We start from the raw sequence: 22282 nt of genomic DNA on the forward strand, positions 1-22282 counted from the left end.
GGACTCAAACTGCAGTTAACTACAAGGGAGTCCAATGATGTAACAATTACACCATCTGCTGGTCCCAGGTTTTTAATTTCTTTTAAGTTGTTACAGGGCATGTGCACTCATCAGCAACAGAGAGGCAGGGGGAGCAAGAAAGCACTCCCATGGGAAATGGTCACATCTTAACCCATTGTCCTCTCTCCCTCCTTTTGGAATTTTGGGCATGCACACTAATGCACCTAGTGTATTTCAAAGCTGCTGGGATCAGGACTAGAATTGCATGGTCACCACATGGGACCCAGTAGCCTTACCACCAGCCCAGGGCTAGTCTAACATAGGCGTTTTTGACAGGGTTCTTCTTCCAATGTTGCAATCTCCCTGTACCAGCCTCACAAAGAGCCAGGGATACAGGCATGCACAAGTATACCTGGTGTGTTCGGGTTGGCCCAGGAACCAGACCCAGGACCCCCATGTGGACTTTGGCTTCCCAAGCAGAGGTGGGGTCAGTATTTTATTTATTTATTTATTTATTTGTTTGTTTTTATTTTTGGAGAGGTTTTTCGCTATAGGGCGCGTGTGCTTGCCAGACAGAGAAAGACATAGAGACAGAAAGCGAGGGGGATGGTCACGCTGCAATCCCTTCTCCTCCATTCTCCTCTCAGGATCCTGGGCATGCACGCACACGTGCCCGGCATGAGTTTTAAGCCACCGGGTCCGGGACGTGAACCGCGGTCGAATACGTGGGAGTCCAGCAACATAGCCATTACACTAACTGCTGGTTCCCAGTATTTTATTTTTCATTCTAACAGTTCTTTGGTGGAATCTTTAGGATTTTGTTTATACATCTGCAAAGAAAAAGCGTGACTCTTCTATTTGCATGCCTTCTGTTTCTCTTGCTTAGTAACTGGCTGGGACTCACAGGTGAAGAGAAGTGGTGAGTGCGCATCCCTGCCTGATTCCGGATCTCAGAGGAAAGGCTTTCCACTTCTCAAAAGGGAGTTGTTAGCTGTGAGCTGATCACATATGCTTTTACTGGCTTGAGATTCATCCCCTCTAACCCTAATTTGAGAGTTGTTATAGCAAGATATTGAATTTTGCCAAATTCTTTTCTGCGCCTAATGAGATGGTCTTGGTTCTCTTTTTTTTTTTTGAGAGTTTTTTTGCTATAGGGCATGTGCACTCGCCAGAGAGAGACAGAAAGTGAGAAATCACCCCCCAGGGGGATGGCCATGCCACAATCCCCTCTCCTCCATTCTCCTCTTGGGATCTTGGGCACACATGCACATGCGTTCAGTGTGAGTTTAAGCCACCAGGTCCAGGACTCAAACTGCAGTCAGCTACATGAGAGTCCATTTTCTCAAGTCTAAAAACTAACTTGCTGTGGGACCAGCAGTTAGCGTAATGGCTATGTCGCTGGACTCCCATGTAGTCGACCGCGCTTCGCATCCCGGACCCGGTGGCTTAAAACTCATGCCGGGCGCATGTGCGTGCATGCCCAAGATCCCGAGAGAATGGAGAAGGGATTGCGGTGGGGCCATCCCCCCTGGGGGGTGATTTCTCACTTTCTCTCTCTCTCTCTGTCTGTCTGGCGAGCGCATGCGCCCTATAGCGAAAACCTCTCCAAAAAAAAAAACCAACTTGCTGTGTAATTGCATGTGATGGCTCTCTGGCCACTGGGCCATGGCACATGGCACACGGCTGACTCAGCAGAGCTGGCCCCCAGCAAGGGCTTCCAGGCCTGTTTCTCAGACCACTTTAAGAAGAGACTGCGACTCCATCCCTACTCAAACCGATTTCCTTGTTCCCAGGCCTCAAAGGTCTCAGCCCATCACAGCACCAATGCCCACTGCAAAGAACACATGATTTATTAAAGACAACGCATCAACAGCAGTGATTTGAGGAACAAAAGAGATTAAAAAAAAAAAAAGGAAAGAAAAGCAGACTACAATTTTCACCTTCTGAGGGGAGACCTGCTGACCCGTCCACTCAGTCCGTGAGTGCCCACAGTCCGAGGGCAGCTTCTCATGCAGGAAGCCTCAGGCACTCTGGCTCTGTGGGGACCTTCCTGCAGAATATGGGGTGGGGGATTGCCAAGGGCAGGTCCATTCCTCCGGCAGGCAGTGTCCCAGTGGGGAGTCATCTAACCAAGATGTGGTCCCTGGGCTCTTGACCTTCATCTAAGGTCAAGCAGAGGCCACTGGACCCAGCTCTGCCACTGTGGCAAATCAAACACAGTGATTCAAGTAGTATGGTCCAGGAGGGCAGGTGGGGACGGGCAAGAGGGAATGCATCGTGGGGTCCTGGGCAGTGTCTGCTGGGTGCCAGGCAGTGGCCCAAGCCTCAGGCTGTAAAGGAGTCAAATTTGGGGCTGCGCCACCAGCTGGCAAGTTCCAGGTAGAGAGCAGGCCAGCCTAGTGGGAGCAGTAACTGCCTTGCCCAGGAGTCTTCGAGATGGGCAAGGGCACCAGCTCCCGCTTCCCTTGCACTCAGTTCCAAAGCTGACCCTCCAAACCACCACCTGCTAGGAAACCAGGAAGATCCCAAAGGCAAGGGCGAGGGTACTGACTTGGGCCCTGGGGAATCAGGAGGACCAAGTCCCCACTCCTTCCTTCCTACCTCCCCAGCCCCATCGTCCCCAAAGCACTTGCCAATCAGCAATAAATAGCCAGCAATCTGAATAAATAAAAACTTCCAGTACTGTAGGGTGGAATGAAGGAGGCAGAAGGCATGTGCAGGAAGTCCCAGCATCAGGGGTGTGGCCTGATCAGAGCCACATGGGGAAGAGGGCAGCAAGTCCTGCCTGCTGGGCTCAGGGAACCTGTGGGGGACGCCGAGGCTGCTGGGGCTTGGCTCCCTCTGGTCAGCCTGTGGAGAGGCCAAGGACCAGGTGCAGGCCTCAGCCTGCCAAACCCAAACTGCCTGCCCTCCTCACTGGGGACGAAGGGACTTAGGACTTAGTCAGTGTACACCCGCCCTTCTAGGCCTGGGGGTAGTCAGCTGCTCCTGCTGGGAGTGCCAAGAGAAGGACCAGCACCTCCCTAGGGCCTGCTAAGCAGTGGGCACACAAAGGCACAGACATAGTCCTTCGGGCACAGACAGGACCCACCTGGCCCCATGGAGGTCCCCTTTGGTCCCACCTCCCTTTGTGTGACTCCCCTGCCCAGGACTAGGACCGAAGCACTGGCTTCAGAGCCCTAGTGCAAAACCGCGTTAGTGTCCTTCTCTTTTGGAACAGCGAGGCTTTTGGGGGAGCCTCTGGGAAGGCCCACTCTTCTCCCTCCCTAGCACAAAGCGGGGACAAGAGGCTCAAAGTTCCAGGGCCAGCATTCCTCAGCGGCTCTTGGTTCCCACGATCTCTGCTGAGGAGCTGGTCCAGGGTCCTCTAATGAGGCACTGTGGACTCTTTCCCAGCCTGGGGTAGCTGGGCGCCTCAGGCTGGGGGATGGGAACAGGATGCAAAAGCCAAGTTGACCTCTAGGGACTTGCTGAGCTGAACTCCTCATTCGTCTTCTGGGTTGAAGAGAGTGCAGGAGAGAGAGGAAGAGACTCAGTCTAAGGCACCCGAGAGGGGAGGGCAGAGGGAGATGATGGAGGGGACATATAAGCGAGAGCCACACGCCCTCTGTGAAAGGGCAGGAGGGAGACAGGCTGGGAGGGAGACACAGAGGACAGGCAGAGAGCTGGAGGGTGCAGACACCCTCACGCACACACAGGAAGGTGAAGCAAAGACACCTGGGGGGTCAGGGACACGCGCACACCAACTAGGGAAGACACACTCTCAGTGGGAGGCAGAGGACGTGACCTGGACCCAGCAGCCACGCAGCTCCTTCAGTGTCCCTTTCCCACGGAGAAGCCTAAGCACCAACCCCTAGTGGTGTTTTCTGGGCCATGTGCTAGATGCATCCCTAGCCAGTACCAGGAGACCGGAAGCAGGAAACAGGAAAGCAGCAGAGCAGGAGTGGGCGGGGAGACCCCTGCAGCCTCCCGGTGCCCAGGAAACAGCTTCCTCCTCTACTTGGCAGCCTGGGCACAGGGCGGCAGGGCTGAAGTGTGAGGGCGCCAGGGCTTGTGGTCAGGTGGGGCACAGCATGGTGTGCCCCAGCAGGAGCTGCCCTGGCTGCAGGGCCAGGGCAGGAGGCCTGGGCAGGCTGATGTGCTGATTCCCCTCAGGCTGGGGGTCCCAAAGGCTTCTGCATGTCCTGGAAGCCAGGGCACAGGGCTGGAGTGGCTTCTTCCCCAAACCAGGCTACTTCGAGTCTTGGAGTTCCTTGGCTTTCTGTAGAATCTGGCAGACATCACTGATGGGGTAGTCCTAGGCATGGAAAAGCCAACGGTATATCTGCAGCCAGCTCACCCCTGCTGCCTCTGCCATGCCCACAGCCTCCCCCAGTGCCGCAGCACACACTGGACCCTGGGCCTTGGCAGCAGGGACCACAGAAGACCGGCCATCTGTGCATCCTGCTGCAACCCCACATGTAGCTAATGTCACAGTGCTGCAGCACTGACTTAGCCAGAACAGAGCCATCCAAAAGGTCACACCGCCCCTTCCGTGGGACCAGGACCACCCCGCCTCGTTGCTCCCCATCTCCTGCCATTGAACCAAGTTCCAGTCACACCAGGCCTACTGCTGGCAGGGACGGACCTGAATTAGTTTGCTGAGGCACCTCACATTGTGTGGGGGTCCTTGTGCTTCTGCCTGTTTTTACAGGTCTGATCACTGATGTCAGCAAAATCCTGGGCCAGACATTGAGGTCTAAAGAGGTCGTGCCTGGTTCAGGTTATGTGGCGAGTGCAGCAAAACAAAGATGTGAACCCAGAGCTGTCCCGCCCTTGAACCAGGTTCTTTGTGTTTGAGATATTTTTGCTATAGGGCATGTGCTCTCACTGGAGAGACAGAGACAGGAAGTGAGCAATCACTTCCAAGGGGGAGTGTCCACACCGCAATCCCTTCTCTTCCATTCTCCTCCTGGGATTTTGGGCATGCACACACATATGCCGGGCATGAGTTTCAAGCCTCTAGGTCTGGGACTTGAACCACTGACTATGTGGGAGTCCAGCACCTTAACCGCCACGCCACCTGCTAGTCCCATTGAGCCATGTTCTTTTTCTTTTTGGGGGGGAGGTTTTTGCTACAGGGCATGTGCGCTCTCCAGAGAGACACAAAGAGACAGAAAGCGAGAAATTACCCCCCTGGGAGGATAGCCACACTGCAATCCCTTCTCCATTCTCCTCTTGGGAGCTTGGGCACGCACACACATGCGCCCGGAGTGAGTCTTAAGCCACCAGGTCTGGGACGCGAACCACGGTTGACTACATAGGAGTCCAGCGACATAGCCATTACGCTAACTGCTGGTCCCAAGTCATATTCTTGACCACTGTTCCATGCCTCCTGCCCCAGGTTGAGCATGGCCATCAGCAAGCATGGCCACGTGTGGGTATTGCTGCAGCCAGGATAGCTGACTACCGTGGGACACTTGGTTTTAAGAGGTCATGCCATTCGCTCAAAGCCACATGGCACTCAAGGTCAGTGGTAGAGCCAGGACTCAAACCCATATTCAAACGAGATGTGCCTCAGGGGTCTGGACTCTCCACCCGGCTATGCTGTCAGTCCAGACGTAAGCTTGTCACAGCAGCTGGCTTGGTGGGAGCGTGGTGTCTGCCTTGTGGGACCAGGCTTGCCCCGCCAAGCTGCCCTTACCTGCAGGAGCCGCATGTTCACAGTAAAGTCCCCTTCCAGCAACTGCTCCCGGATCAGTCTGCAGAAAATAAGCAGCCACACGCTGGGACCTGGGGGCTGAGCAGGTCCAGTCGGACCCCTTCCTGCTCCTTCCTCACATGTCACACGTCACACCTAGGCACCTGTGCACCAGTGCACTCTGGAGAATGTGGCCAGCTCACCACCATGTGAGAGGAGCACTGCCTACCCTGCAGGGCTACGGGGCCTCCCCATCACCCCTTCTCCTCAGACCTGGCCAGGTGAGCCGTGCCAGGCTGCGGTCACACTCACATGAGCATGGCACAGCAGACCAGCAGGAGGAAGTCAAAGCGGTTGTCATCAGCGAAGAGGGAGTCCCAGATACGGATGACATCAGGCAGCAAGAACTCCTGGGACAGCAGCAGCGTCAGCCAGCGGAAGGCGAAGAACTGGGGCTTGATGTTCTGCTCTTGCTGGGGGGCGGGAGGGAGGGAGCGAGAGCTTCTGTTGCTGGCTGCCTTGTGAGGCCACTAGATGTGAGTTCAGAGGAACAGCAGGGCCCGGGACCTAACACCGAGGACGCACAGGCCAGCGTGAGTGCCAGGCACCCTAAGGGTGGCACTGGGCCAGCACATACGGCCCGGCTCAGTTCAAGGAGGAGTGCTGCTTGCTGTCAGCCGGCCATCAGATCTTCCAACTTTTCAAGACAAGTCAGACACCTAGGCTTTTACCTAAGCTCCCCAGATTTAGAAATTATGGCTCAAATTCTAAAACACTGCGGGGCCGGCCAGTGGCATGGAGGTTAAGGCAGCTGGATCCCACACAGCTGACTGCACTGTTTGAGTCCCAGACCCGGCAGCTTGAAAAACACGTGAATATCTGTGTGTATGCCCCAAATCCCAAAAGGTGGGAGAAGTGGAGGCAGGACTGCAGCGGGACCATCCCTGGTGAGCGATTTCTCACGCCTTATTCCTAGTCTCTCTGGTGAGCACACACAGCCTCTAGACAATTTTTTTAAAAGTAAAACACTGATTTACGGACATGCCGAGTGACCGTCACCAGGCACTCACTATAACCCTGGTCATGTGCTTAGAACGTTAAATACTTCATCTCACTCAATCCCCACGACACTCCAAGACCAGTAGCCCAGCAGAGATGAGGCTCCTGGCCAGTCACAGTATCACTCGGTGGGTACGCTAGAGAAGAGCAAGATGGGGGTTGGTAGGTGGTGCGGTGGTTAAAGTGGCTGGACTTCCACATGGCTGACCCCAGTTCAAATCTTGGACCATGGTCAGCCATATGGGAATCCAGCACCTTAACCACCATGCCATCAGCTGGCCCCATACAATAATTTTAAAAGTTAACTCTCAAGTTTTTACTTCTCACCTCAGAAGACCACTTATAACAGGCTTTGATAACCTAGCATATGGCAAGTGCCCTGCCCTCTCCCTGGCACGCAGTGGGCACGGTTCTCATCTCCTTTCTGCCAGCAGCCACTCAACTCTGACGCAAGCCTGACTGCTCCCTGGACCTGGGTTGCTCTGGAACCTGCTGTCCTCTTCCCCTTTCCACCCACCTGCCCTGCCCATGTGGCCGAGCTCCTCACCAGTCTCAGGTAGAGCTCTACGTCCTTATCCTTCAAGGTGGAATACACCTTTTCCATCTTGTAGGTGATGCCACACTGAGAGTCATCTAGGCTCTTGATGAAGTTGTCCCGGATCTCAGCCATGAGGTTGGTGAAGCAGAAAAAGGTGTCTGCCTCAGCATGTTCTGGGAAAAGCAGCAGCGTGTGGGAAGACACACAGGTGGTGTGCCCTCAAATCCCACCCCACTGCTCCCCACCTCTGAGCCTCACCATGTGCCCCACCCTCGAGGTCAGTCCTTCCTGTCCTCGACCACTCTCCACCCCGAGACTCAGGACAGTGCCACATTCTTCTGGCATCTCTGGCAACATGATATGCTCACCCAATAATTTCTTACATGTTCTCCTGATGATATTTTCAAATCAGTATTCAAAACTTATCATTCAGCTTCCTACATATACACGTCATACCAAAAATCAAATACGAATCCAAGACATCAGTAAACATCCAACATTCCCAAAGGTCAGAGCCACAAAGGATCTCAGAGATGACCCAGGCCGAGGCCTCATGTGACAGGGAGAATGGAGGCCCCGAGGGGAAGAGATCCGTACAGCCTGATGTGGCCCCTCAGCCTGGCTTGCCTTGGTCCATTTTTCTAGGGAGCTAGCCATGGGGGTTGTGAGCAGCCAAGAGCCCTTTTACCTTTCCACTCGCTGTTGGGGTCGGTGGCAAAGGTGTAGTAGAGGGGCCCGACGATCTCATTCATGCCCTGCACGTATGCGATGCCAGGGTTGAGCTTGGCGTAGATGAACAGGATTCGCTCTACCACCTCCCAGTGGGCCTCGCAGCCGTTGGGCAGCACCTCATACTCATTCAGGGATGGTGGTGCAGAGTTCTTGTGGGGGGAGCTCATCTAGGGGAGATGAGGAGCAGCCTGTTAGGGACAATGTGGGGCCAGCAGGTGGCAGGGTGGTTAAGGAGCTGGATTTCCACATGGCTGACTGTCATTCAAGTCCTAGACCTAGTAGCTTAAAAATGCACGTATGTTTGCATGCCCCAAATCCCAAGAGAATGGAGGAGACAGGAGTGTGGTGTAGCTATCCCCCTGGGAGGTGATTTCTCACCGTCCCTTTCTCTGTCTCTCAGCAAGCACACAAGCCCTATGGCAAGAACCTTTAAAAAAAAAAAAAAAAAGACAATAATGTGTTCTTGACGAGATGTTCACCATTAAACTTGGACTGAACTTCCAGCGTATAGAAAACGCAGGATTGTGCCCAGCACCGCCATGAGCAAACAAGGAGACAGGTCCAGAACGTGGGGCGCTGTACAGAGGAGCAGACAAGCTCGACGGGGACGAAGGTCTGAATAGCAGTCACCTCTGAGAACAGGGGACTGACTAGGCAGAGGTGGGAGGACCTTTCTGGATATAATGCCTGGCAATAACACAGGTGCACACACAGGAGAAAAAATAACCTAGCTGTATACTTAAAATGTGTAAATCTGTACATTTTACTGCATTTAAGTGACACTTCCATTTTTCTTAGTTTTCTTTTTTTTAGGAGAGGTTTTTACTACAGGGCGCGTGTGCTCACCAGAAAGACAGAGACAGAGAGACAGAAAGTGAGAAATCACCCCCCAGGGGGAACCAGCAGTTAGCGTAATGGCTATGTCGCTGGATTCCCACGTAGTCGACCGCGGTTCGCGTCCCGGACCCGGTGGCTTAGAACTCAAGCCAGGTGCGTGTGCGTGTGTGCCCAAGACCCCGAGAGGAGAATGGAGGAGAAGGAACTGCGGTGTGAAAAAAGATTCCTCGCTTTCTGTCTCTATGTCTCTCTCTGTCTGGCGAGCGCACGTGCCCTTATAGTGAAAACCTCTAAAAAAAAAAAAAGAAAAAAGAAATCACCCCCCCCAGGGGCGATGGCCACACCACAATCCCTTCTCCTCCATTCTCCTCTCGGGATCTTGGGTACACATGCACACGCGCCCGGCGTGAGTTTAAGCCACCGGGTCCGGGATGCGAAATGTGGTTGGCTACATGAGAGTCCAGCAACGTAGCCATTATGCTAACTGCTGGTCCCATTTTTCTTAGTTTTTAATTTGCTATAGGATGTGTGCTCTCATGTGAGAGATAGAGAGAGGGAAAATGAGAAGGTACCCCCTAGCAGGGGGAAAACAATGCTGCAATCCCTCCTCCATTCTCAAGATTTTGGGTACACACACACACACACACACACACACACACACACACACGGGCACTTGGGTGTTTTCCAAGCTGCAGGGTCCAGGACTCAAACTATACAGTCGGCCATGTGGGATCTAGCACTTTAACTACCACACCACCTGGCTGGCCCAGTTACACTTCAGTTTAGAACAAAAAACTTTTAAGTATGTCAAAAACAGGTAACTGGTCAAAACTCTTCAAAACATCAACTGTTAGGAGTGGTGGTGAGGTGGGGGGAATGAAAGCTTGTCCCAAACAAGAAACCAAAAAAACACGACATCCCGATGTGAGGCACACACCGCGACTGGATGCTGGTTTGGAATAAAACAGCTATTTTTGGTATAACAAAGGATGTCTCCATTGATCTCGCTGACCGTGGAGTGGGTATTAGGTGATACTATGGGATTATTGCTCTTCCCAGGAGATTCCTGCTCCAGGCATCTGTCACTTTCCCTCCCTTTCTCTCTCTCTCTCTCACACACACACACGCAGCGACATGACAAGCTGTCGACTATTACTGCACATAGGTGGGAAGCTCGCACTCTTCTTCCAACTTTTCTGAATGCTTCGAAGTTTTCATAAAAAAGGACTGGGAGAGAAATAGATGACAGCCCCTAAAAAGGACTCATACAAGGCAAGGATACCAACGCCAGGATCCTCAGGAATGTAGTGAAGACCCAGGGGCCTGGGCTCTGTCCTAGACCCGCTCAATCAGAAGTTGCAGGGATGGGTTACCCGATGAGAAAGCCAAGACAGGGACAGTGTATCAAGCTGTCCTGGAATCGTAGGGTCTTGGGGACATCAGCTCCTTTCCCCACTGTTTACTGTCATGTACTGTGCAGTGACAGTTTGGTCAGCGATAGTCCATAACACAATGGTCCCCTGAGTTTTTATACCATGTGGCCTAGAAGCACAGTAGGCTCTGCCATCTAGGTTTGCATGGGTCCACTTCACGATGCCCACGCAGGGACACTGCCCAATAATGCACTTCTCGGAACGTACCCTATCACTACACAACTGATGACCGTACGGGCATACTGTATACATATATATCCGTGTGCACACGCACAGACACGTACCTCAGTAACATTTACAGAGAGCTTTCTGTGTACAAGCATTCCTCCACTTAGCCCTCTGAACCATGATGTTCTGTCAACATCACTTTCAAAATGAGGAAACTAAGGCTCAGAAATATTTGGTCACTAAATGTCTCACATTAAGTGGGGGCACTGCGACTTGAACCTAGATTGGCTGACTGCAGAACCGAGGCCTCCAGGGCAGGCTTGAGGAAACCCAGAGCTTTCCAGCTTTCTGAAAATCTGGCAGCCCTGACCTCATCTCATCCTCCTGGCAATCCAAACAGCAGACAGGGCAGAAATAGCGATGCCCAGTTAATGGAAAAGTAACCAGAGGCCCAGGAATGAGAGCTTGGCATTACCTGGCCAGAGACACACACATAGACAGTCAGCTTTAACTCAAACCACTCAATTTCAGATCCAAAGGTCTAGGCACGAAGTGTCTGATGGGTCCTCTCCCACCAGGGCTGGGGCCAAAACTGAATGCTTGGCCCTCACACCCCAATTACCTTAGTGAAAGGCATGAGGGGAGCCAGTCCCCACCTGGCCCTCCAGCCAGAAGTTGGCAGCCCAGCTGGAGGGCTGTCCACTGAGCGAGCCGTGGCTATGTCATCGGGCAGTCTGCTCCTCAGGCAGCTCAGCTGGACACCCAGCTGTGTGTTAGGCACATGGAACCCTGGGATCGGCTGTACCTGCCTGTCACCTCTGCCAGAGCCTTGATCAAAGACACTCCTTTAGGGGAAAAATCTTCTAGCCTGCCTCTAGCCTGGGGGATGCTATGGAGGACAATGACGTTTGGGGGAACAAGCCACAGTTCCCAGTACAAAGCAGAGGTGTAAATTAGGGAACACTTGTGTGGCTACAAGCAGCTTCTCGATTACAGGAATCTAGAAGGCTGGGGTTCAAACAGCAGCATGACTTGCCCAGTACAAGCACTGTCAATGCCACCTCCAGAGTCTCTCAGTTCCATGTAATACCAGCCACCACCACCTCTCGTCTGCTTACTGCAGCTACCTCCCAGGTGGCCTTTCCACCTCATCCCTAGATCCCTAGAGTGCCCAAAGCCATCCTACAAAAGCAGACCGGAGTCCCATCACTGCCAGCTTAGAACACTCCCCAGCCCTCATGACAAGGGCCCCACAAGGCCTCCCCAGCGGCGCTCTCCTGCATTTCCAGCACCTTCTCCTCTCCTCGCTCCATCTCTAGCCATTCATGCCTCCCCACACTCCCTCCTGCCTGAGGACTCTGCCATATACCCTCCTCTCTCTCTGAAAGGGTTAATCCTCATCTTTTGAGCCTCGGCTTACATGTTACTTCTTTGGGGAGGTCTTCTCTGATGGCCAGATCACATCAATCACCACCCCTCAGCCCGTCACACTGGCTCACCACATTTGTGATTCCTTTCCCAGAGCCATCTCCACCTGGAGGTGGAGTGTGGCCCATTTGCTGTGCTCGGGGCCCTCTGGCAAGATGACACCTCTCTGGATGCAATGGACCTCTGGTACCCAACTTTCTGCAAGAGCCCCAGATGTTGGTCTGGCAGGATGAAGGTTGCTCTGTGGCATCTGTCAGGGCAGATGGTCATGGGCTGGATGTCCCATGGCCAGTGGTTGAGGAAGGAAAGGCTGTTGGAGAGAGTCCTGGGGACTCCAGTGGTGCTCACATTTGTGACCCCGCTCCGGTTCCGGGCCACTGTCTGGGATTTCAGCGTCGTCTGTTCCACCCGCTTACGAAGGGTCTCAAACTCATTCTGGGGGTCCAGGATGAGGAGGCAGGGGTACTCAGTGGCCCTCTGGAAGAAGGATATGTCTGGACACAACCTCCTGTCAAGAGGAAACAGGAGAGGATCCCATTACTCAGGGGAGAGGTTTTGGCTAGTCCATCCGTGCCCTGCTGCCAGGAGATCCTTGGCATCACCCAAAGCATTGCTTATGTTTAATGCAACATTATATTTAAAGAACAACATAGTAAGGACCAGCAGATGGCATAATGGTTGTGTCGCTGTACTCCCACATGGCCAACAGTGTTCAAGTCCTGGACCCAGTGGCTTCAAACTCATGCCGGGTGCGTATGCATGCATGCCCAAAATCCTAAGAGGAGAATGAAGGAGAAGGGATTGTGGTGTGCGAGTGCACATGCCCTATAGCAAAAATCTCTCTCTCAAAAATAGTGTGTGTCTATACGAAGCAAGGCATTAACTCGCGTGGTTTAGAACAGTAAGAAAGGTTTGGTTAAATCACAGAATGTACAAGAGAATACTACACAGCAGACACAGAAAGATGTCCAAGACAGAGTGACAGGGAAAACAAGTTGGGAGGCGATTCCTAGAATGTGATCAAGTGTTTAAAACATGTATTGCCACATACACACGTTTTTCAGACTTACTCTTAGCACCCTGCAAACTTGCCCCCTAGAAACACAGAATGATGTGCTACAATCCCTACTGTTTAAGACAGAACCTACGTCCTTGTACCTCTCCAGAACTCAGTTCGAGACGTGGTCGCTGACTTAAACATGGACCTTAGACCACTTCATGGGCAGTGGCTGCACGGACACCAGTGCGAGAACAAAGGAAGCAAGAACCTCCTTCTCTTGCAGCCTGGCTGAGCTACCCTGTGCACTCAGAGGGAGATGCTCTGTCTTAACCCCTTCTCACACAGGCACTCAGCACTGCCTTGACGAACAGCTGAACACAGTTGCCCTGGCCCGTAATGGTGCAGACCGACTTTGGGCACCCAAGAACCACGCCTTGGAAAAGATTAAGGGCCATCATGGAGGACAGTGTGTCAACTGTCCCATCTGAGCAAGGAGTGCTGGAGATGAACCTAGGCAGGCTGCTGTAAAAGGGACAGGAAGTGCTCCCAGTACCCTTTGCTAATGATCAGAAATCTGATGATCTGCAGAGCTTCTGCACAGAGCTAAGACCGGTACCACTGTCCCATTTACCTGCAGAGATCCAGAGGCCGCTCTGTGCCTTTAATCCGACCCATCTACTTCTACTTCACAGGTAAAGTAATGCTCAGAGAGCTTGAGCCACTTGCTCAAGGTTACACAGTTAACAACTGGTTAAGGGCCAGCAGGCGGCATGGTGGTTGAGGCGCTAGGTACCCACATGGCCGACTGTGGCTCAAGACCCAGACCTGGTGGCTTGAAAAGCAGAACAAATAAATGGATAAACAAATAAATGATTTTTTAAAAAAGGAACCAGCAGATGGTATAATGGCTACATCACTGGACTCCCATGTAGTCGACCACAGTTCGAGTCCCGGACCCAGTGGCTTAAACTCATGTATGTGCGTGCCCACCCAAGATCCCTAGAGGAGAATGGAGAAGGGATTACAACGTGGCCATCCCCCCTGTAGGAGCGATTTCTCGTTTTCTGTCTCTCTCTCTCTCTCTCTTTCTGGCGAGTGCACACATCCTATAGCAAAAACCTCTCCAAAAAAAAAAAAAAGGTTAAAGTGGGGCTGATGCCAGACAAATGGACTCCAAGCTCTCGGCCACTCTGGCGCCCTGCAGACGAGGCTCCTAGCCTGCCCAGCCCAGGGGAGAGCCTACCTGCTGTTGGGTGTAGCCAGCAGGCCAGCAGGGAAAGTGCTTCCACATTTTCTACCACGTGGAGAAGCACACATACATCATAGTTCACAGTTTTAAAAGACATATCTGACCTTATTATTTCCTTGCTTAAAATCTTTGTGTGACTGCCCAATGCCCTTGGGATCAAATCCAAGGTTTGGCCCCTGCCTCTCTCCCACACTGGCCTTCTGATTGCTCCTCAGCGTTCCAAGGTTTGTGGACTCTCTGGGCCTTCCCACAGGCAGTTCCCTGTCCACAGCAGCCATTTCCCTCACTCTCCCGAGGCCTCGGACTCCTCAGATCTCAGCTAAAGCACTTCTTCCTTCTCCTCTCTTGAGAGTGGGGAAAGTGAGAAAGCACCCCCAGAGCGATGGCCATGCTGCAATCCCTCTGCATTCTCCTCTCAGGGTTTTGGGCATGCAAGCACATACACACACCAGATACATGTGTCAAGCAGCAGGGTTTTGGGACTCGAACTGCACAGTTAACCCTGTGGGATCCAGCTGCCTTAACCACCACACCACTGGCTGGCCTTAAACCTCTGCTCTCTATAAATGTCCTAATCTTTGGTATTCCATTATTAAGCAACAGAGAATAAACCAGTATGTGAGAGCTAATGGTTGAGGGGCCAACACATGGCATGGTGATTGAGGTGCTGGGTTCCCACATAGCTGAGCATGGTTCAAGTCCTGGACCTGGTGGCTTGCTTTCCCACTCTCTCTCTCTTTCTCCTTCTGTCTCTCTCTGGTCAAATTAAAAAGAATAAATAAAGTTAAATAAATAATTCTTAAAAATTTTAAAAAGAGCTAATGGTTGAATATCTGTCCTGCCATGCTCCCCTGCCAGGCTCTAAACTCCTTAAGGAGAGAAACCACATCCGTTTCTTCAGTGCTAGTTCTGAGTCTGGCATACAGGAGAGGCTCAGTAGGTACTGAATGAATGAAGATGAATCCACAAATGCCACAGGTACACATAAAACTACGTTGTGGACAGGAGGGCTGAACTGTGCAAGCCCAGAATCCCCACCCACTCCTCAGCCCCTCTCCAGACCCATCATCACTGGGGCCTGGACCCAAGGACCCAGACAACCACCAGCAGCTCCTCCAACACCCACCCTGTGGGCCTGGGCTGATAACGGGAAGGCCAGAGCTAGGAACCCCCCAGAAGTCCCAGGGCCCAGCTCCAGCCCTGTGTGCCCTGCTTACCGGACATCTTTGTCAATCTGCAGCAGTACCTCATTGTCCTTGAAGTATGTGTTCCACCGACTATCGGGGTTCGGGTTGAGTGGCTGTGGGGAGACAAGAAGCTGCTCTGTGCAAAGTCTGACTAGGGGCCCATGGGCAGATTTTAGCCTGGAGGTGACCAGTGACCTCCCATCACCAACCCGGCCACAGACCCAGCTGTGGCACTTAGACGGCCCAAAGTCACACAGAGGAGCCAGCACAGGCCTGCCCACAGCCTCCCCTCCCACGTTCGAGCTGCGTAGCCAGCAACTGCGCCCTGTAGTCTGCTCCAAGTGCACTTCGTGGGGCAGGGCCTGCTCTTTCTGACAGCTGCTCGCTACATGCTGGGTGAGCAACCGGGCACATGAATGAACGCTGTATCACCAGGTCCTTCCAATCTCACTCATCAAAGCTTTAGTCATCAAGTGAGGCCCATGGAGGGCGGGTCTGGGGCCAACCCTCATAGCTGAGCATGGTTCAAGTCCTGGACCTGGTGGCTTGCTTTCCCACTCTCTCTCTCTTTCTCCTTCTGTCTCTCTCTGGTCAAATTAAAAAGAATAAATAAAGTTAAATAAATAATTCTTAAAAATTTTAAAAAGAGCTAATGGTTGAATATCTGTCCTGCCATGCTCCCCTGCCAGGCTCTAAACTCCTTAAGGAGAGAAACCACATCCGTTTCTTCAGTGCTAGTTCTGAGTCTGGCATACAGGAGAGGCTCAGTAGGTACTGAATGAATGAAGATGAATCCACAAATGCCACAGGTACACATAAAACTACGTTGTGGACAGGAGGGCTGAACTGTGCAAGCCCAGAATCCCCACCCACTCCTCAGCCCCTCTCCAGACCCATCATCACTGGGGCCTGGACCCAAGGACCCAGACAACCACCAGCAGCTCCTCCAACACCCACCCTGTGGGCCTGGGCTGATAACGGGAAGGCCAGAGCTAGGAACCCCCCAGAAGTCCCAGGGCCCAGCTCCAGCCCTGTGTGCCCTGCTTACCGGACATCTTTGTCAATCTGCAGCAGTACCTCATTGTCCTTGAAGTATGTGTTCCACCGACTATCGGGGTTCGGGTTGAGTGGCTGTGGGGAGACAAGAAGCTGCTCTGTGCAAAGTCTGACTAGGGGCCCATGGGCAGATTTTAGCCTGGAGGTGACCAGTGACCTCCCATCACCAACCCGGCCACAGACCCAGCTGTGGCACTTAGACGGCCCAAAGTCACACAGAGGAGCCAGCACAGGCCTGCCCACAGCCTCCCCTCCTACGTTCGAGCTGCGTAGCCAGCAACTGCGCCCTGTAGTCTGCTCCAAGTGCACTTCGTGGGGCAGGGCCTGCTCTTTCTGACAGCTGCTCGCTACATGCTGGGTGAGCAACCGGGCACATGAATGAACGCTGTATCACCAGGTCCTTCCAATCTCACTCATCAAAGCTTTAGTCATCAAGTGAGGCCCATGGAGGGCGGGTCTGGGGCCAACCCTCCTCTACTCCTTGCAAGGCGAGGCACACGGGGAGGGGCTCTGGCTGAAGGGAGAACGAGGCCTCCTGCAGGCACAGGAAGACAGGCATCACTGGTACCCTGCTCTGCTTGTCTTCAACCATGCGATCACGCTCCTTCCTCAGGAATGCAGGCGGGAGCTGAAGGAGCCCGTGCCCTCGGAGCACCCCGCACAGGGCTGGCCACACAGCACTCCCTGGACACTGACTACCATTTGCATTACAGCCTGGGCCCACTGCCCGAGATAAGGCTGGGCCTGGGAGAAGCGGGGAGAGACAACTGTCTTCAGGGAAGAGCAACCAAACACAGAAAAGCACTGGACGGGCTGGAGGGGACCTGCTCCTGTCCTCTGGCACGGGGTGACCTTGCCTGCTCCACAGTCCTCACCCCTGCCCATTCTGTCCTGCTGCCAATCTCTACTCACGTGGTCCTCAAAGGTCACATCCTCCCTGGACACCCCCATATTGGCCTTGGCGATGCCAGGCTGGATAATCATTTCCCTCAGGAACTGGGCATAAAGCTCTCTACGGAGAGAAAAGCAGAGAAGTGATTCCCACAGGCCTTGCCCAGGGAGCCCCATGGAGAAACTGCAACAGGAGGCGAGACGGTTCTGCCCAATACGAAGTTCTCCCACCCCCGCTCCTCACCTCTGCTTGGCCAGGATGGAAGTCCATGAGGCTCTTTCCGAGGGGAGGTAGTTCAAGAGAATCTGCACAGAAGGAGAGGGCACGGCTCTGGGGATTCCCTGGCCCCACCCTGGATAGTAGGTAGAGGCTGATGGGCCTCAAAAAAACTCTCAAAAGCCCAGGTAAGACAAAGTGGGCTTTGGCCCAGGGACAGGGGTACAAGTGAGGGGTAGCTCCCCTACTCCCACCTCCACCTCTTTTAGCCCTCTCCTTTCGCCTTCTGCTCTGCTCCCCCTCACATAGCCTTTTCCAAATGCTAATAAACCCTTCACAAGGCTGGAACCAGGATGCCAGGCTCCCACTGCCACCCCGACTAAGCACTTGGGGCAAAGCACAGCCTGTTTCACCCCCACAAATGTCACTTCCACAACACCATAAGGACCAGCAGGCAGAGGTCTTCAACGGCATCACAGTGTCCCATCTCCAAAGGGATCTTGCAGGGGATGCCAAGAGGAACAGAAGACCCAGAGCGTCCCAGAAAGCTTCCTCAGATAAGCAAGGAAAGGTGCAGAACAGGAAGGGGCCGGGGTGGGGGTGGCCCATGCAGGAACCCAGGGACTCTCAGCAGAGCGGAAGTCCCACCCCAGGCACACCCACCACACCCACCTTCCAGCAGAGGCACCGCAGTCCGCCCTCACAGGGGATGCCTGTGGACACAGCAGGCAAAGGTCACGCCCCAGGCCAGAGTCCCAGAACCCCCAGCCCTCCACCTAGGAGCCAGCTGGCAGGGAGCAGGGTGGGCAAGAAGTACTTCTTCAAGCATCACTTCCCAGAAGGGCCACTACACTGGATGCTCATGCTGTGTGTGCTTTCTGTCTGTGGCCCAGCCCTAGTTCCCGCCTGGAATGCTCCTTCAAGGGGACACCTTGTCCTTCTCATTTTTAGTGTTTCTTCCTCAGAGAAGCCTTCACCAACCACTCTCTCTTCCCAGCCACAGTCAGCTGCCCCGGTGGTAAGCAGTCACAGCTCTGTGACTCCAAGCATCCACCAGAGGGATTCCGAACACGTGTACTGAACGTCTATAACCCCGACTACAGGCAATCCCAGAAACAAGAACCACATCTGAGTATTATTCCCAGCTCTGAGCACAGGGAATGGCACGCAGAGGTATTCCAGGAGTATCTGTGGGATGGGAACTATGAGTGTGGCGTGCTAAGGAATTTACAGCATTATTCCATTTAATCCTCGTTATAAGCCCAGAAGGAGAGATGGGCACCACCGTCCTCACCTTACAAATAAGGAAATATATCTGCAAAGTTGGAGCAACCAAGGCCTTAAACCTCTAACACAGGTGTGACCCTAGAGCCCAAACTCTTCATTTCACTTTTTAAAATTTTACCAAAGGGAGGACGAGCAGGTGGTATGGTGGTTAAGGCACTGTACTCCCACATGGCTGCCATGGTTCAAGTCCCAGACCTGGGAGCTTCCTGTCTCCCTCTCTCTCTCCCCCTTTCTCTGGTCAGATTAAAGAATAATAATAAAGAAAATTAAATAAATAATTCTTTAAAACTTTTTTTATTTTACCAGAGGGTACAAGCGCTCATTAGAGATAGAGAAAAGAGGAAAGGGGAGAGACTATCCCCATGTGACTAGTCATGCCACGATCCCTTCTCTTCCACTTCCCCCTCCTCTCAGGATCTTGGGCACACACCAACATGCGCCTGGTGTGGTTTTCAAAGCCGCTAGGCCTAGGATTCAAACTGCATGGTCAGCCATATGAGATTCAGCTGAAGTAACTGCCAGGCTACGCAGACTGGCCTGAGGCTGAACCACTACCACAGACTGCCCCCCTTTTGGGGTCTAGATATCATTCTTGAGCAGAAAGACAAACTTCTCCTGCAATATTGTCAGGAACCTCTCTAAAATAGCTGTTGCTACGGTATCGGTGTCCCTGGAACCATGAACACAAGCTAATGCCCCCTCAGAATCTGCACAGAAGGGCTGGCTCCATGGCCTAACAATGAAAGGAACCAGATCTCACATGGCTGATTGTGCGAAGTGAATCTCAGCCCCAGCAACTTAAGAAGCACACCGACCGTGTGTGCATGCATACCCCAAATCCCAAGAAAATGGAGAAATGCAGAGGGGACTAAGGCAATTCGAGTCCCAGACCCAGTGGCTTTAACTCACTGGGCATGTGTGCACGCGTGCCCAAGATCCCAAGAGGAGAATTGAGGAGAAAGGATTGCGGCGTGGCCATCCCCCCTGGGGGGTGACTTTTCACTTTCTCTCTGTTTCTTTCTGGTGAGCACACGCACCCTATAGCAAAAACTTCACCCTCCACCCAAAAAAAAAGAAGCTACCTGGAACACCTTGGAGTGCTTTAAATGATGGACAAAAGGGACTTATCTCTGCCCTGGAAGATTAACCTTGCCAGGAAGAGCAAAGTCAAACACTGCCAAAGTTCAGTAACTTAAAAGGCAGCTTCTCGAGACTGAAATTTTTAGCATTAACCAAAGTTCACTGTCCCCTCACAGTCAGCTTTGATCTCAAGCCAGAAGAAGCACTAGGAACCACCCAGCAGCTAACCTAGTTCCCGAAGACAGGAAGCTAGTTAAGGAATGAGAAAAGACTCGACCTAGGCTCAAAAGGTCTCCTCCCCACTTTCCTCTCGGCTTCAGTTCTCTCGAGTTATGCTCCGGAACCTGGGGCCTCCCTGTTATGGCCTACCGGCATGCTCACTGTGGCCACCTCTCCTCCAGGAAAACCTCCACGGTCACAGTGGTCACTGCACGCTGTGCTCTACAGAATCCCGAGAAGGCTCCAGAACTGACAGGTGTGGCTTTGGGCATCCTCCCCCCAGCAGAGCCACAAGGCTGCTCTAGAGAAACCCTGAAAGTGCAGAGTTGCCTCTTACCACTAAAACTGAGTTCCCGTAGCTTTTCCAATGCAATCGAAGGCTCCTTCAGGACATCCTGAAAATCTGCAATCCTAGAAAGAGGGAGAGGGAGGCAGATGAAACACACCCAAACCCCACAGTGACAGACTTAGTGACCAAGTCTGCAACCCTCAGCTCAGCTCCCCCACACCAGCCTTCAACTTCTGCCCCTTCAGGACAGTCAGATGGCAACGCACCGACAAGGTCCTTCCCAAGGCAGCTTTGGAGACTACAGAACTAGAGATCACGTCTTCCTCTAAGCAGAAACATAAAACGCCAGTGAAGACACTTGAGAGATATTCTTGTCTAGTGTTTCTCCAAGGAGCACAAGAATAGACATATTCTAACTGGGTGCGCTGGCATTTGCTGGGCACTTCCTGCTGGCCAGGCCCAGCCCACAGCACAGGGCAGCATGACCTGAACCCATTGAACCCCGAGAGCCAGCAGTAACGTGATCCACAGGCAAAGGAGCTGTGTAATCCGCAGCAGCTCTCCGAGCAAATCTAATACAAAACTGCAGGGCCTGCCACAGGCAGGGATGAAAGGTTTAAAAAGCAAGTCCTGGAGGAAAACTGAAGAGTGAGCACAATTTAGCTACTGCCGCGGGGTCTGGCCTGGGGGAGGGGACAGGCTGAAGAACCGAGGTTCTCCAGCATTTGTAGTAACTAAAGGGCAGGGGGACCGGGAGCATTAGGAGAAAGGAGGGTACTAGGGCAGGGAGTTCAAAGGGGGAAGGGGCGGGGGCGGGGCATCAAGCTCTGAGTGAGGAAGACACCACGGGGAAAGGGAAACGTGGGGTCCAGGATGAGGGACAGAGAAAGGGTGACTCCCCGGGGGCAGGAGAGGTGACTCCGCTCGGTCCTCCCTCCAGCCCACAAGCACTGAGGTCTTAAAAGTGGGCGCCCGAGGCCCTCTGTCAGGGGGTTCCTGATATGAGGCCGCACCTGAGCTCCCCCACTCTGGGGGCAAAAGGGACGGCCTGGTCAGGGACCGTCTAGCCAGGCCGACCCCAGTCGTCCCTTACCGGCTCTTGTGCAGACTCGACATAGTGTTGACTTCCGGACCCCAAGCTGCCTCCGCCGCCGCCGCCGCTGCCGCCCCCGCCCCCCAGGGGCGAGCATTCAGCAAAAGCCTCCGGCCGGAAACGCAGCCGCGGGCGTAAACGTTCCGCTCCGCCAGGCCGCTCCGGCCCCGCCCCGCCGGGACACCTGCGGCCCCGCTCCGGCCTCGCCCCTCCACAGCTGCAGGGCAGCTGCCACAGCCGCTGCAGGGGACCGGCTGGGGGGCAAGAGGGAGCGGAGCTGGACGCCCCGCCCCGTCGGCGCGGGCCCTGCAAGTCTAGTTGGAGGACTCCCCTGTGACAGCGGGGACGGTGTGTCCCTAGGCCAATCCTAATTTCTGTCTATGCAATATGCCATACCTGTCACCCTGCCTTCCTGCCGCGAACCCCGCTGTAGTTAATACAACGTGAGTGTTCCAGGAACGTCGGCCTCCCCAGCTAAACAGGCCCCCTGGCCTGTCCTCACCGCGGAGTCCTCCAGACCCCGTAGCACACCAGCGGACTGGATCGAGGAGCAATGCTACTGTTGAGTGTTTCCTTGACTTTGGGGCATCATAAACAATAAAATGTCAGGGCCAGAAGGTGGCGTGGTGGTTAAGGGCGCTGGACTCCCACATGGTGGACAGCAGCTCCAGTCCTGGACCTGGTGGCGGCTTGCTTTCTCACATTCCCTCTCTCTCTCTTCTCTCTTTCTTTGTCCCTCTCTGGTCGAATTAAAACAAACAAACAAATAAAGTTAAATGGAATAATTCTTTTAAAAATAAACAATAAAATGTCTGCAATTTTACCATCATTTCGGAATA

At 53.4% G+C, this 22282-nt stretch overlaps 1 protein-coding gene across 4 annotated transcripts; it reads right to left on the reverse strand.

The window, feature by feature from the left end:
* Nucleotides 1–1827: 1827 nt before the first annotated feature.
* TBC1D13 (TBC1 domain family member 13) lies at nt 1828–21580 on the reverse strand. 4 transcript variants are annotated; one of them, XM_006153985.3, is made up of 12 exons: nt 21444–21580; nt 20399–20472; nt 18148–18188; nt 17503–17564; nt 17280–17379; nt 16360–16442; nt 12224–12383; nt 7966–8176; nt 7287–7450; nt 5993–6153; nt 5684–5741; nt 1828–4297 (listed from the first exon to the last, which is right to left on the reverse strand). In XM_006153985.3, exons 1-12 carry the CDS (start codon nt 21464–21466, stop codon nt 4232–4234), a joined length of 1203 nt encoding a protein of 400 aa, XP_006154047.1. In that variant the 5' UTR covers nt 21467–21580; the 3' UTR covers nt 1828–4231. The 4 variants fall into 4 exon arrangements, with proteins under 4 accessions (XP_006154047.1, XP_014445460.1, XP_006154048.1 ...); XM_014589974.2 differs by lacking the exons at nt 17280–17379; nt 18148–18188; XM_006153986.3 differs by lacking the exons at nt 7287–7450; nt 7966–8176.
* Between the last annotated feature and the right edge of the window lie 702 nt (nt 21581–22282).

This window comes from Tupaia chinensis, unplaced genomic scaffold (assembly GCF_000334495.1).
Source record: "Tupaia chinensis unplaced genomic scaffold, TupChi_1.0 Scaffold000394_1, whole genome shotgun sequence".
Taxonomy (NCBI): Eukaryota; Metazoa; Chordata; class Mammalia; order Scandentia; family Tupaiidae; genus Tupaia; species Tupaia belangeri.

Coding starts and splice junctions, on each gene's coding strand:
- TBC1D13 (XM_006153985.3), bottom strand. CDS start 21,466: ATGTCGAGTCTGCACAAGAGCCG. Junction 7,451..7,965: donor CCCCAACAGCGAGTGGAAAG/GTAAAAGGGCTC, acceptor TGCTTTTCCCAG/AACATGCTGAGGCAGACACC. Junction 5,742..5,992: donor GTCTGCTGTGCCATGCTCAT/GTGAGTGTGACC, acceptor TATTTTCTGCAG/ACTGATCCGGGAGCAGTTGC.